The 14,209-nt window shown below is 41.2% G+C and overlaps 2 protein-coding genes and 3 non-coding genes across 5 annotated transcripts; all 5 read left to right on the top strand.

The window, feature by feature from the left end:
• The first annotated feature begins 25 nt into the window (after nt 1–25).
• LOC125288862 (60S ribosomal protein L24) lies at nt 26–4,909 on the top strand. Its single transcript, XM_048235539.1, has 6 exons — nt 26–84; nt 211–286; nt 801–911; nt 2,835–2,971; nt 3,890–3,953; nt 4,779–4,909. The coding sequence occupies exons 1-6, from the start codon at nt 80–82 to the stop codon at nt 4,857–4,859; spliced, it is 474 nt and encodes a 157-aa protein (XP_048091496.1). The 5' UTR covers nt 26–79; the 3' UTR covers nt 4,860–4,909.
• Nucleotides 1,312–1,447, top strand: LOC125289011. Its single transcript, XR_007192562.1, has one exon. It is a non-coding gene; the product is annotated as a small nucleolar RNA SNORA17 (small nucleolar RNA).
• Nucleotides 3,133–3,266, top strand: LOC125289013. The gene has a single exon (XR_007192564.1). It is a non-coding gene; the product is annotated as a small nucleolar RNA SNORA17 (small nucleolar RNA).
• On the top strand, nt 4,543–4,679 carry LOC125289012. Its single transcript, XR_007192563.1, has one exon. It is a non-coding gene; the product is annotated as a small nucleolar RNA SNORA17 (small nucleolar RNA).
• Nucleotides 4,910–6,311: 1,402 nt separating the features above from the next.
• lig4 (ligase IV, DNA, ATP-dependent) lies at nt 6,312–10,152 on the top strand. Its single transcript, XM_048234490.1, has 2 exons — nt 6,312–6,471; nt 7,119–10,152. The coding sequence occupies exon 2, from the start codon at nt 7,132–7,134 to the stop codon at nt 9,850–9,852; it is 2,721 nt and encodes a 906-aa protein (XP_048090447.1). The 5' UTR covers nt 6,312–6,471; nt 7,119–7,131; the 3' UTR covers nt 9,853–10,152.
• Nucleotides 10,153–14,209: the final 4,057 nt, after the last annotated feature.

Raw genomic sequence — 14,209 nt, 5'->3', positions numbered from 1 at the left:
GCACGAGTTCACAGTTCAGACGTGGATATAACGCGACTACCCATAATGCTTTCTTTCTTTCTCTCCCCGAGTCGCCGCCATGAAGTGAGTACATAGCTCCGTATCCATCAACATCGTATGTCTTACAGTTCGTTTCACATCAAATAATGGCCATCTGACTGTTTTGTTCATTGAATATCTTATTAAGTATCAAATATTTTTTCAATACAGGGTCGAGCTCTGCAGCTTCAGTGGTTACAAGATCTACCCCGGTCATGGCCGACGGTATGCCAGGATTGACGGGAAGGTAAGCTAACTACAGCATTGCAACGTTACTAAATGAAAGTGTTAATTAATAATATCTACGGGACTGATTCATAATTGGGGTAATACATGCTCTGTTGGTGTGTAATGTCTCTGGTCTCACTTTAACTTTACTCAAGATAACTATGTTGGCTATTGGCTAAAGGTAGCTTCTATTGGCTAAATTCATCCGGCAGCTGCCATTTGGCGTTCTCTCTAGTCATTGAATTGAACAAAATCCTCAGAAATTAATGGCATTTGTCGTGCAGTAGCAACTATTTTCTGCTAAGACTACATATCTAGTGATTTATGTATTTGTGCGTATAGGTCTCGGTTTGCTGGGAAAAACAGGCTAGCTCTGCTATCGGCGTAATGTACTACTGTAGCTTAATTGGAATTCTCAGGTTCATTCAATTAATGTTCTACAAGGCAGTAGGCTATGTTTGGGGGAGAACTGTTGGATAGCGGAGTCCATTGTATCAGGTATGTTTGTTGACATTGTCTGTTCATATTGTCAGGTTTTCCAGTTCCTGAATGCAAAGTGTGAATCTGCTTTCCTGGCCAAGAGGAACCCCAGGCAGATAAACTGGACTGTTCTGTACAGGCGTAAGCACAAGAAAGGCCAGTCTGTAAGTTCTGTGTTTTTGCTTCTTAAATGCCTTTTGTCACATTGTAAATCTTTGTCCAAAACATTGAGAAATACACACCTGGTTGAGGAGTGGAAAAACGAATCAAAGGCTTAAACCAAAGAGAAGTGTTGCCGCACACAAACTTCAGATGCACAAAGTTATTGTATTTGACCAATGTTTTGGTGTTTCTTTACGGCTTCTGTTTTAGTCATTATCCTTAGTCTGATTGTAATATGTAAATGTTGAAAATGGGTCACCACTGAATGTTTACATTAAGAGTCACAGCCACTTCCTACACACTACACCATGTTTAATGGGCACATTTTGTTAGGTCATCCTAAATACGTGTGTGTGTGTGTGTGTGTGTGTGTACATGTATGTATCTTTTTCAATTGATTAAATTGCCCCTTGAGGCGTTGCAGTCCGACGTCTTTTGGTCGATACTGTGTCATAAGGGGCATATAGAAAAGGTCTATGATGTCTACACTTGGCACCTGTAATGCCATGGGTGCCTAGTTTGATCCATAGACGCAACAAGAAATCATCTAAATTTTTAATAGGTAGTGAATTTGATTTTGTTTGACTGTTTGTTGTTATGACTCTGATAAAGGTGGATGTGAGAACTGAGACTTTGGTCAGATAAAATGTTGTGCGTTGAAGTTTTTGAGTGTGCGATGACCCTTTACATAAGTGAGAATCAATTTTTTTCTATCAAAGTAGGTTGATTATAAAATGTTAATATTGTTGAAGATGAGCTATCAATGGATGTTAAACCTTGATCAGGGTTCTCATGCATGAAGCTATTGCTTTTGTAAGCAGCACAACTGTTATCAGCCACACAGACATACTAAACTGGCGCGTTGAGATGACTAATTGGCCTTCTAAACTGGCGGTTAAGGATGATCTAGCCCAGGTGTTCCCAAACTTTTCAACCCGCGACCCCCAAAATAACCGTGCCAGAGACTGGCTCCCCCACTATCCCTGGATGTGACTCAAAAAATAAAATAAAATGTGTGCACCGGCCATACGCACTAGGCTTATCCAAACACGGGCTTGACGACAACACAAAAGAACAGCAGCCTGTTATGATTTTACATATAGAAATTTACTATATGATAAAAGCAGATTACCTTAGTCAAAAAATAATATCCATGTAACATGAGTGCACATTATTGCTGTCGTGCAAACTGAACTTTGAAACATTACTTTAATTTCCATTTTAACAGAAGAATATCTGTCAGGGTAATATCCACAAACTGTTGTAAACATATGTACATTGTTGCTGTGCAAATTTACATTTTGGCAACTATGTTTCAGTGTTAATCACATCTAATGAGATGGATGCGCGCTATGCGTGGAACACAGCAAGTCCATTCTTGGTTTAATTGTGGAGACGGCCACAGATCATCCTTCACATTTAGACGCGATCTGTATTTGTTTTTAAATATGTCAGTGCAGAGAAAGTCTCTTCGCACAGGTATGTGGAGCCAAACGGCGTCAGTACGTCCATCGCGGCCTTGAATAGCTGTGGATATTCCCTCTCGACTGTCCCTCTCGACTGAAATCCAGAACTCGGCAAGCGTCTTGGAATTAAAATCTGTCTTTAAAGTGCGGTCAAGTGACGGCTCTTTTATTTTTCCCAAATTTATTTGATTTATGGAAATCATTTCACGACCCACCCCTCGGCGTCCTGCGACCCCCACTTTGGGAACCCATGATCTAGCCAACTGTGCTCAAAGTGGGTGTGGCTGTGCTGTTTACAAGTAAAAAACTGCTTTATGATTAACATGTTAATGTTGTTAAAAATGGGTTGCTGGATGTTTACATTGACATTAAGGGGGCCACAGCTACTTCCTGACACAAAGCAACACTGCTTGTTGTCGAGATGCTGTTATGAGACAGTCTTGTTGTGTGTTTTTATAGGAAGATGTGGCGAAGAAGCGCACCCGTCGGGCAGTGAAGTTCCAGAGGGCCATCACCGGTGCCTCCCTGGCTGAAATCCTGGCCAAGAGGAATCAGAAGCCTGAAGTTCGCAAGGCCCAGAGGGAACAGGCAATTAGGTGAGCGCTCACATGGGGCTGAAGTCCATGACCGGATTCAAATAGTCTTTTTTGCTCCGGAAGGTTCCTAACTGAGTGAAACCAACTGACGGCTCTCAACTCAATTGTGTGCCGAGGCCCTCTGAGCATGTAGAGATGTATACAAGTGATTGAATGGTCGAATTGCCCCTTGAGGCGTTGCAGTCCGACGTCACTTGGTCGATACTGTGTCATAAGGGGCATAGAGAAAAGCTCTATGATGTCTACACTTCGTACCCATAATGCCATGGGTGCTTAGTTTGATCAGAGACGCAACAAGAAATCTACAATTTAAGTATTTTTTTTTTTTGGGGGCAAGTATCCAACTGTAGGGGGATGGCACTGTTCAGTTTAAGAGTGTACAATGTACTCTGGCACCCCTCCTGCCCACACCAACTTCCTGGCACCCTATTTGAGACCAAGACAGGTTTTTACATCAGGTTCCTGACCTCTAGCATCCAGATAGGCTGAGGTTTGAAGAACGTTTTTCCTACTGTTTAACCTCCACTAGCAGCTTTATGCCTATACAGTGGCATGTGAACCTCATCAGTTTTTGTGATGGGCTGTAGTCTACTCTCACTTGTGGCTTTATTGAGATGGGCAACACATTTTAGTATATTGATATACATTTGTTTTGACAAGGAAAGACAACAGATGGTTACAGAAAACTAAATGATAAGTACATTTTAATGCTCCAAAGCGGCGGTGCAAAACTTTGGCAAAGCATTTGCGCACTCATTCATTTATTCCTCGAGGGATTTCTTTCTGTGGAGCCAGGAAGTGTTGAAATGCTGTAATTTGACTAGGTGTGTTAACCCTGTGTATAAATCTAGTAAACTTGTTCTAAATCTGTCAGAAATTCCGTATCTGGTGTTTTAATGTCTTGGTTTTGTCTCACAGAGCTGCCAAGGAGGCCAAGAAGGCCAAGCAGGCAACAAAGAAGCCTTCAACTGCAAGTGCAAAGGTAGATTATAACTGTGGATTTATATGCATCTGTGTTTAATTGTTTTTACTTGTACTGGAGTTCAATTGCAATTTGAATTTGGTACCATGTACATTCTAGTGGCAGATGACTAAACATGATTGTCTTAATCTTGGCGCTCGCTTTTAATCATGCTACCTAAGTTCATGCTACCTAAGTTTCCCATTGCCAACCAACTAAGCTAACAGGTTAGCAACAATGGTTTTGGGAAACGCACTCCAGAGTGGTACTATTAGTTGTTAGTTCACTGTTAGTTATGAAGACAGTCATCAGAGCATTCAGATAAAGAGGCCGCTCTAAAGCAAATGCACTAGATGGTGATGTGTTTGGATGAGAGGAATGTCTTGAGCACATGGCTGTGGTGTTCAGTTTTGTATTCATGTTGCAATGTTGGCAGTGTGAGCATCTCGATCTTTGGGGTTGTGGTGTTTGTACAGCTTTTGTTTCTACCGGCATTGTCAGAGTGGCCTGCCATAAAGCAAAACTTTAATCACTGTCTTAACTGATGGTGAGGGCCACTGATACGCATGCATGAATGCTCAAGTGATTGAATGCCTTTTTGATTGATCAAACTGCCCCTTGAGGCGTTGCAGTCCGACGTCTCTTGGTCGATACTGTGTCATAAGGGGCATAGAGAAAAGCTCTATGATGTCTACACTTCGTACCCATAATGCCATGGGTGCTTAGTTTGATCAGAGATGCAACAAGAAATATAGAATTTATGTTTTAGTGTGTGGGCAATTTGATTTTTCTTTGTCTGATTTTTAATTCCAATTGTCTGTGTCTTTGTCCCTTTCCTCTTCCTAGGCCCCCACCAAGGCTGCACCCAAGCAGAAGATCGCCAAGCCAATGAAAATCAATGCTCCTCGCGTTGGAGGAAAGCGCTAAGCTGATTATTTGGTCTTCTGTTTATTAATAAAATACTCAAATTAACAGTTCTCTTTGTCTCAGATTTCTAATGTGCAAAGGTGATCCTGTTACCCTAATTAAATGGAAAACGTTACTTGAGGGGTGTTCTATGAAGCAAGCTCCATATGCTTAGGCTTTTTTTTTTTTTTGAGCTGGCTTCAAGAACCTTAAACTCACTCTGTGGAGTAATTGGTATTGCTACGGTGGTTATCCGCTTTCTTTGAACCTAGCCTTTCTGCCTCCAACTCTATGCCCGTTCAATAAAGGGATGGTGTTGGAACCACAAGGCCAATTACGAACATGTAGAGGTTTAACACCACCCGATTATGAAACCAGAACATGAGAAATACTTCTGTGCAGATAAACTCATTGTGTTATACTAATATACGCACACAGTTAGATTGTTCATGGAGTACTCAAGAGGGTACTCTTATGCATCACATGCATGTCATTTGAAACCTACAAGACTTGGACTATCAGTTCTAATTGCTAGTTGCTGTGATGAATGGTTTGTGAGGGGGTAAAACCTGCGTTTGGCCTGAAACGCCCTTTGGGTGAAGACCCCTCACAGCCTTTTCTGCCCCCTGTGAGTGTGTGAGGCCCTGGAGAAGATGTGTTTTCAACCCAAAGTTAAGATGGCACACTGCAATTTTCCTTCCCTCTTTAGATGGGCACTGGGGTTTGTTTGTTTTTTGGACACTTAATTTGCTGCTACCCAAGGAAGTGTAAAAGAAAAATGATCTGTAGAGATGATTAGACTGTCTTGATTTTGTGGGGAAAGTCACTGCATTCATTTCTTTGTGTAGGTTCTCCAAACTACAGTATAACAAATGCAGGAAGACTCAACTCATGAATAAAATGCATTGAACGAGATTTGGTTTTGGTAACTACCATTAATTGCCCTTCCTAGGTTTAAGTTATTTTATCTTACCTAAGTGACCTTTCTGTGATCAACAATCAATGCAAACCCTTTTTCTGAAGCATATGCTCTCCTGTTTTCATCAGCACAGTCAGCTGTTTGGATGTTGGACATATGTTGTGATTATCAACTGTATCTCTACAGTATATTTTATTCACTGTAGAATGCTTGCCGATATCGATAGACTGATCAGTGATCAATGTGCTAAACTATGAGTACACACACTTCAAGCATTGTTTGGTATGTTTTTTACGATATGGGAATACTATGAAAAAAGGGAGAATCTAGTAAAAGTTGCAAAAACGAGTTTACTCAAAGTAGTCTTCTGAATGTATCTAAGACCGTATCAAATATTAAGGCTGATTAGTTATTTGTGAGAGAAACTCTGCTTGCATCAGCTAGGATTTAGTACCCCTCCTTTTTGCTACTAAACTTTGGTCTTCCAAAGATATTCCCACCTCAGCCCAGAAGATGGCGGCAATGCTCCTGGATTGCAAGTTGAGAAGCAAATCAACCCTACGGAAGAGGAAGAAATACAGTGGTGGACATGAGCGAACATGTCTTCAGAGAACTCTGATGTCTTACTGTTTTTTAGACTGATCAGCAAATTGAAATGACTTAGCCTGCGTTTCAAAGGAATCTGTCGAAGCCCCGACCACTACGCAGGACTGGGTGAGATACTTTTTGATACCCTTATTGTAGTCAAGCGTGAGCAACAAATCTCTCACATCTTATTTTCGGATGTGTATTTAGCCGTTTGTTTTGGTAACATCAATGAATTGGATACTCTTTGCTTTCGCCATTATCCAGTTAGCAAAGATATGTCCAAACAATGCATTTTGAATGTTTTAAAAGATGTCCCCTCTTCGTGTTTATGCCATTGGTCATGCTCATCTATTGAAGTCATTTGTGGGGTGTATTTTGTGCCGAGCAAAGACGGGGCAAACGAATATGATCTATTAAGTTGTCAGGTTAGCAACCATTTTGAATTAATGTGTAGTAATATAAAGTAAAAGGGGATGGCATAGGGGGTCGACAACATGGAGACTTCCGTGTTTATTTTCGCACCTGTTCCAAAAATCTTTTGGCATGAATTTTCTCTTGATTAATTTGCTCTATAAAACAGTTGAAAATGGTGAAAAGATCTCCTTGTAGGACTTTTCCGTTTGCCTGAGCAGCAGCTGTTGGCGAACTAAACTAACTATAGGCCTACTTGAATACAATAGCATAATTCTAGTATTTTTCTTATTCATTAATGGTTTACTGGTGTTTAATCTCTTTTATTAACATACAACTACCTTTATTGGGTATCCTTGCAGGTAGTATCCAAATATGGAAGAGAACTCAAGTCCAGTGGATTCTGTGGCGGGCCATGTCCCATTCATTCACCTGTGTTCTACTCTTGAAAAGATCCAGAGAGCAAGAACACGACCAGACAAAGTAAAAATTTTGCAGGACTTCATGGATTCATGGAGAAAATTCCACGCTGCCCTTCATAAAGCAAAAGATGTGACTGGTGACTCATTCTACCCTGCTATGCGGCTCATTGTCCCTTCTTTTGAACGGGAGAGGATGGCTTACGGAATCAAGGAGAATATGTTGGCAAAGCTCTACATCGACGTTTTGGGTCTTCCACAGAATGGGCCAGAGGCAAAAAAACTTCTCAACTACCGTGCTCCGACAACTTCCCAGGAAGAGAGTGGGGATTTTGCGGGCATGGCATACTTTGTCTTAAAGAAACGCTGTGATAGCGAGGGGGAACTAACAATAAAGCAAGTGAATGACTTTCTGGATTCTGTCGCAATACACAATGCCAAAAAGCAGAAAGACCAGGTGAAGAAGAACCTCCTCCATCTGATCACCCAGAGTTCTGCCTTGGAGCAGAAGTGGCTGATCCGTATGATCTTGAAAGACATGAAGCTTGGGGTCAGCAAGGAAACAGTGCTTCAGGCCTTCCATAGAGATGGCCCCGAGCTCTACAATGTAACCACTGACTTGAACAAGGTGTGTAAGCAGCTCCATGACCCAACGGTGTCCTTGAGTGAGGTCTCTATTGGACTCTTCTCTGCCTTTAAGCCAATGCTGGCAGCTGTTACCAACATCAAGCAGGTGGAAAAACAGATTGCAGGCAAAATGCTTTTCATTGAGACAAAGCTTGATGGAGAACGCATCCAGCTGCACAAAGATGGAGACGTTTATAAATATTACACACGGAACTCCTTTGAGTACTCTCAACAGTTTGGTACTTCACCACTTGAGGGCTCCCTCACACCTTTCATTCACAATATTTTTAAGCCTCATGTAGTGCAGTGTATCCTGGATGGTGAGATGATGGCCTACAACCCAACAACTGAGACAATGACGCAAAAAGGTAGCAAATTTGACATCAAGAGGTTAATGGAGGACTCCGAGTTACAAGCTTGCTTCTGTGTCTTTGACATCCTACTCCTCAATGACCAGAAATTTGCAAATGAGCCATTGAAAAAGCGTCAAGAGATTCTTCCGACCGTTGTTACACCGGTGAAAGGTCGGATCCAGCTAGTCTCCAGAGTCGAGGCCAGAACCACACAGGAGGTAGTTAATGCACTCAACGAAGCCATTGACAATCGTGAAGAAGGCATCATGGTCAAAGACCCTTTGTCGATCTACAAACCAGACAAGCGGGGGGAGGGATGGCTGAAAATCAAGCCGGAGTATGTAGATGGCCTGATGGATGAGCTGGACTTGTTAATAGTCGGTGGTTACTGGGGTAAAGGCAGACGAGGAGGAATGATGTCCCATTTCCTGTGTGCTGTAGCAGAAACACCCCCTGCAGGTGAGAAGCCATCAGTCTTCCATACTCTGTGCCGGATTGGCTCTGGCTACACTATGAAGGAGCTGTATGACCTTGGTCTGAAGTTGGCAAAACATTGGAAGGTGTACCGAAAAAATGATCCACCAGCAGCCATCTTGTGTGCCACTGAGAAACCTGAGGTGTACATTGAACCGAGCAAGTCTGTTATCATTCAAGTCAAAGCAGCAGAGATTGTGAGCAGCGATATGTACAAGACTAACTGTACACTTCGCTTCCCTCGTATTGAGAAGATCCGGGAAGATAAGGAGTGGCACCAATGCATGACTTTGGATGAGCTGAGTCAATATCGATGTAAAGCTTCAGGAAAACTGGCCTCCAGGCACTTTCATATTCAGGAAGGACAACCTGATGCAAAAAAACGAAAGAAGATTGTTCCCAAGCCCAAGAAGCAGGTAGGCATTATTGACCATTTTAGATCTCAGGACTTGTCAGCCATTTCGAAAGAAACTGACATGTTTGAAGATGTAGAGTTCTGTGTGATTAATGGGACTGAGGAACACTCCAAGGCCGAGCTGGAGAGGGGTGTGGCGCGCTGTGGTGGAATCATTGTGCAAAATCCAGGGAAGGACACATACTGCATTATTGCAGGGGTGGAGAACATGCGGGTAAAGAACCTCATCTCTTCTGACCAGCATGATGTTGTCTGGGCCAGTTGGCTTCTAGAATGTCTGGACCAGAAACAGGTGGTGCCATGGCAACCAAGGCACATGATTCACATGTCCCCATCCACGCGGGAGCACTTTGCTCAGGAGTATGACGCTTATGGTGACAGCTACTTTGTGGACACAGATACACAGCAACTAAGGGAGGTGTTTAGCAGGATCTCCACCTCAAACCTACAAGAACTTAGTGTAGGTGATGTGCAAGAGAAGTATGGCTGGGAAGATTTACCAACCAGTATGTTTAGGCCTTTTACAGCCTACATTGATCGCTGCACTGACATTAAAGATCCTAAGAGTGTTATCCTTGGATCTTGCTTGGATACATGTGCTCTTGAGTTCCGATTCCATGGGGGCACTGTGGAGCAGAAGCTTCTAGAAGGTGTGTCTCATGTCATTGTTGCCGAAGAGACAAGAATACTGGAATTTAGAGTGCTTCGAAGACTGTTTAAAAAGAAGTTTAAGATTGTTGAACAGACATGGGTGACGGACTCCATCAAAGCGGGACACCTGCAGAATGACAATGACTACCTGAAATGAGATTAAGACTTTTTTTTATAATTGTTACACTGGATTAGGTACAGGGGTGTATAAATCTTTAATAATTCGTTCATTAATATTTCTTACATATGATTATTCACGTCAATTGAGAAACTATTTCAATAACTTTGTAGTGTCATAAAGTGTCAAATAATTCAGGTTATGAACACACATAGTGGGGTGTAAAAGTGTTCATATGTACACCTATTTGCCCAATGAGTGTTATCATTGTGAAGATTTATACCTGTATTCTGATATTTTTCTGCTAAGATTACAAATAAATGAAAATGATGATGAAAAGCTCAAATATATTATTTGCATGAGTATTCAACCCTGAGCTGAATACCTTGAATTCCAGATGACAAATTATTCACGGAGGTGAATTACACAGAGATGCCATTATTGATTATAATTAGGTGTTACCAACTAATAGTTAAAGGAACAGAAGAAAGACTAAAACTGGTACACATGATGGTAAGGAAAGGCAAGGCAAGTTTATTAAGATAATAAAGAACACAAGGTATTTATTTCATGCCAATATATCTTGAGATTTTATATAAAACCAAGAAAAAAGGCTGACGGCATTGTATATAAGCAGCATCAGATTATTTGATATGTACTTTCACGTTTATTTTTATTCACACTTGCATCACATCACATGTGATAAACAGCAATTTACCTCAATTTAAAAACAAATATTTCACACATCCATCCAACTGTGTGATTAAAGGCACAGTTACATCTTCCTTCAGCACATTAGTGTGGAGAAAATGCACCATTGATATACTTGTGTTGTGTTTTTAAAGGGGAACCCAGCGCCATCAGGTGGAGAACTACTCTATGATGTAAAATTACTTCATTCCTCAGACTGTCTTTATAGTATACAACAAAACACCTGTCCAGCTGAACTCAAGTCATTAAATGCAATACTGTTAGTTTGGTGGAGCAGTGATCTGTTTTTAAAAGGTTAATGTTTTATGTTCCATTTCGTATAAGAGAGGGAGGCTGATGGCTGATATACTGTGCTGTCACTTTGTAAACTGAAAGCACAGATCAATGAATCTGATGGTCCTGTACAGATCCTCTTTGTGTTATATAAACAGCATACACCCACAATCTTCATGAAACCGATACGATATTAGGCAACAGTGCCCAATCAAAATAAAGCTTATTCCTCTGTGGAAGTGTGTGTGTGTTTGTACACTATACACCTCTAGCTGTCTTATCCATGCAAATCCCACTGAAAGTGCTGCAGTGTCTGTCTGTGGGTTGTTTGAATAAGGTTAGTCAGCACACACTGCATGCAAAGTGTGCGCAGCAGGAGGCTGCATTAGCATTCACCTCACTGCAGACAGACAGTGGGAGAGCACGAGCCTCATGAGGCCCTTCTCCTTCTCTTGCCGAGCGCTGGCTGACACAGACCCCCCAAGCTTGTGGGTGGGAGATGTTGTCTGGGACAGCTTCTTATGGGGGGGTCTCCCTGGACTTGCCAAGGGCTGCACAGCAGGGGGCTCACGGCTGAAGTCTTCATTTCAAGAAAAGGGATCATGTCAAAAGGGTGGATATATTTATAGGGTCATTTGTTTCATGCAATTCAAAAATACATTTAATTGAAATTACCTGAGTGAACAGACAGTGGTTTTCTGTCTTTAATTTTCCTGTGTGAGATCAATAAATAAAGATCAGTTAATAGCATTTTTTTCACCGTAGGTATATCAGCCCTTGAGCCCCTCTCTCATATATTTATGTAAACGCAAACCCACCTGTGACCCTTCTTTAACCCCCTCTATCTCTTCCAGGAGCATGTGAAGGATGAGTGCCCCCCTGGCTGTAGCTCTTCTGCTAAGATTGCAGAGAATCATCAGAACATACCTTTACACAGTGTCATATTGTCCGTCAGCAACAAATCTGGGTGAGTGCGCAGTGCACCGAGTGGACGCACTACAGCTTTGCTGCATGGATAGAAGCAATACAGGATCATAAGGTTGACGGGCAACACCAAGATGATGATGATGATGATTTGACTGGGACGTGCCTGACCCCAAATGTGTGGGTGATTTCCCCATCTTCGCCACTCTGCCCTAAACCCCCATCCAAACCACATCAGGTACACATCCATTTACTCCTCAGCAGAATTCCAGCTAATAAGTCTCCCAAAAGGACACTTATCACAGACCATAAAGTTTTAGCCATCTTTCTCCATTTATGAAATAGGAAAATTTGACAGATATTATTTTCTAAAAAATATACTTTTTATATATATTTTTCTAAATACCTAGCCATAATTCAATGGTATTTCAGACAGATATCGGACCAAGCCAGGCACAGAGCCACATATTGGCAATGCTAGAAAATTATAGGCTTTTTGGATGTCATTTAATGACAGATTTTGTGCAATCCTTCAACATGGCAACATCTCCAACAATCTTTCTCACTCTACCCCCAACCCCCACCCTTTTCCAAATGCACACACACATACACACTGAGTTGAGGAAACTACTAATTGTAGCACCAATTCCAGAGGGCTAGTGGGGGCTATTCATGGCCTTAAGTAGCCTGTGATTGGATAATCTGCTGAGAAGAGACCACATTTCTTTCATCCTAAAAGGATCTTTTCACATACCAGCCTCTCAGGCTGTGGGGACACACGAGCCGACTCTCAAAGCATCATGTATTTTTTAAAAGGCAAACATCTTGGAGTTTACACAAGAACCACTGGGGTTTCTTATCACCCTAAAGAGCACTTAACTTATTACAAATTATGTTAACACCTCAGAGGAACTTAATGAATTTAAAGAGACAGCCTTAGATACATCTAAGCAACATTTTCCTTCCTTTTTTTCCGTGATAAAATCGCTGTAGCCTTCTTGACTTAAGGTAATATTGTGTAGACAAGGAACTATAATTTTTCTAAATCAACCATGGAATAATACAACCAGTGGAGTCCCTGAAATAAGATTTGTCTAAAACGTGAATATCTCAGCAGCATAGCCACAATAGTCGACCTCTTGATGTGCTTTATAGGTCAGCCTAGAAAGACCAAAGTTTAGTGATAAATGAAATGCCCCCAAAAGGGACTATTCAGAATAACTAGAGCACACATTGTAAGTCACTGTAAATATAAGACCTATTCAAATAAACATACAAGTTTTGCAAGTTATCGACTACTGAGATCTGCAGCTGGCTCTACATGGAAATATAATGTTATCTGATGCATGGAAGTTTACTTCACAGGCTTTAGTGATTATGTTTCGGTTTGTATTCTGTTTTTAAATAATGACAATGCCTTTCACACCTAAGCATTATAAATTGTTATAATTGTTCTATTACAAAAAAGAAAACACTTGACACTAGCAGTTAAAAAATTACAATTACAAAAAGTGTGCTTTCACCCACAATTGTTATTTTTTTTATCATTAACAAGACTAATGTACATTTTTCTACACCTGTGTAATGTTTTCCCAAAGCTTGTAAAAGCAGATAAAATATTCAATATGTATTGTACAAGTCTTTTTTTTTTCCTCCGTTGTTGTCATGGTAATTTTACATACACATTCTGGCAAACAAGGGGTTTCAGTATAACATAAGCATAGATGGATCAGTGCAAATCACCCACAAGAAGCCGTAATTCACCCCGAAAGAAAAGAAATTAAAAGACAAAAAGAGAAGAAAGTAGAGACTGAAGAAGAATCTGTAGAGCTCACTGAAGACCACAAGTACATAGTTCTCAGACATGAAGAACAGGTACATAAGTTATTAAATAATAAAGATCTTTTTTTTGTTGTTGTGGTAGTTTTAAAAGTAAAACCAATGAAGCCTTGTACACAAAATCAATCCAACATGCATGACATTTACCCTTGCTAAAGTAAGAAAGCCTCATAGAAACTGAATGGTGTTTCTGCGCATATGAACTGTATGTAGATATATGCATTTAATTGTGTGCATGTGTGTTTGTAAAGAATGACAAAGGTCTTTCTATTAGGAGTGCACCAATTTTACTCCGCCTGCTCTTTCACAAAAGTGGCATACATCCTCTCTCGCTCTCATCTCATACACTCATTCGTTCTCTCTTTTCCTGATAACCGTTTCACTTGCTTTCTCTTCTCTTTCTTCTTCCTTGTGTTTGTCACTTATACAGTCTGTAGCGTACTGTGTGTGTGTGTGTGTGTGTGTGTGTGTCTGTGTCTGTGTGTGGATGGGGCTGAAGATGCTGAAGCTTGGGTGTTTTCTCCAGGTGTGTGTTTCTTGGGTGCTGGGTGAGGCTGGGCCTCACCGACAGCTGCAGTCTTCATGGTAAGGGGCAACTGGGGTGGGGGAGAGGGGAATAAATCAGTCCTGGGGCTGTTTTTTTTGGGGG

Source organism: Alosa alosa, chromosome 23 (assembly GCF_017589495.1).
Source record: "Alosa alosa isolate M-15738 ecotype Scorff River chromosome 23, AALO_Geno_1.1, whole genome shotgun sequence".
NCBI lineage: Eukaryota > Metazoa > Chordata > Actinopteri > Clupeiformes > Clupeidae > Alosa > Alosa alosa.
This window is presented reverse-complemented; position numbering and strand designations above follow the sequence as displayed.

Bases quoted from the DNA above. Each gene is read 5' to 3' on its own strand.
- lig4 (XM_048234490.1), top strand. From the start codon at position 7,132: ATGGAAGAGAACTCAAGTCCAGTGGATTCTGTGGCGGGCCATGTCCCA.
- LOC125288862 (XM_048235539.1), top strand. The intron at 912-2,834 runs GTAAGTTCTGTG...GTGTTTTTATAG, and splicing joins AGCACAAGAAAGGCCAGTCT to GAAGATGTGGCGAAGAAGCG. The intron at 2,972-3,889 runs GTGAGCGCTCAC...TTTGTCTCACAG, and splicing joins CAGAGGGAACAGGCAATTAG to AGCTGCCAAGGAGGCCAAGA.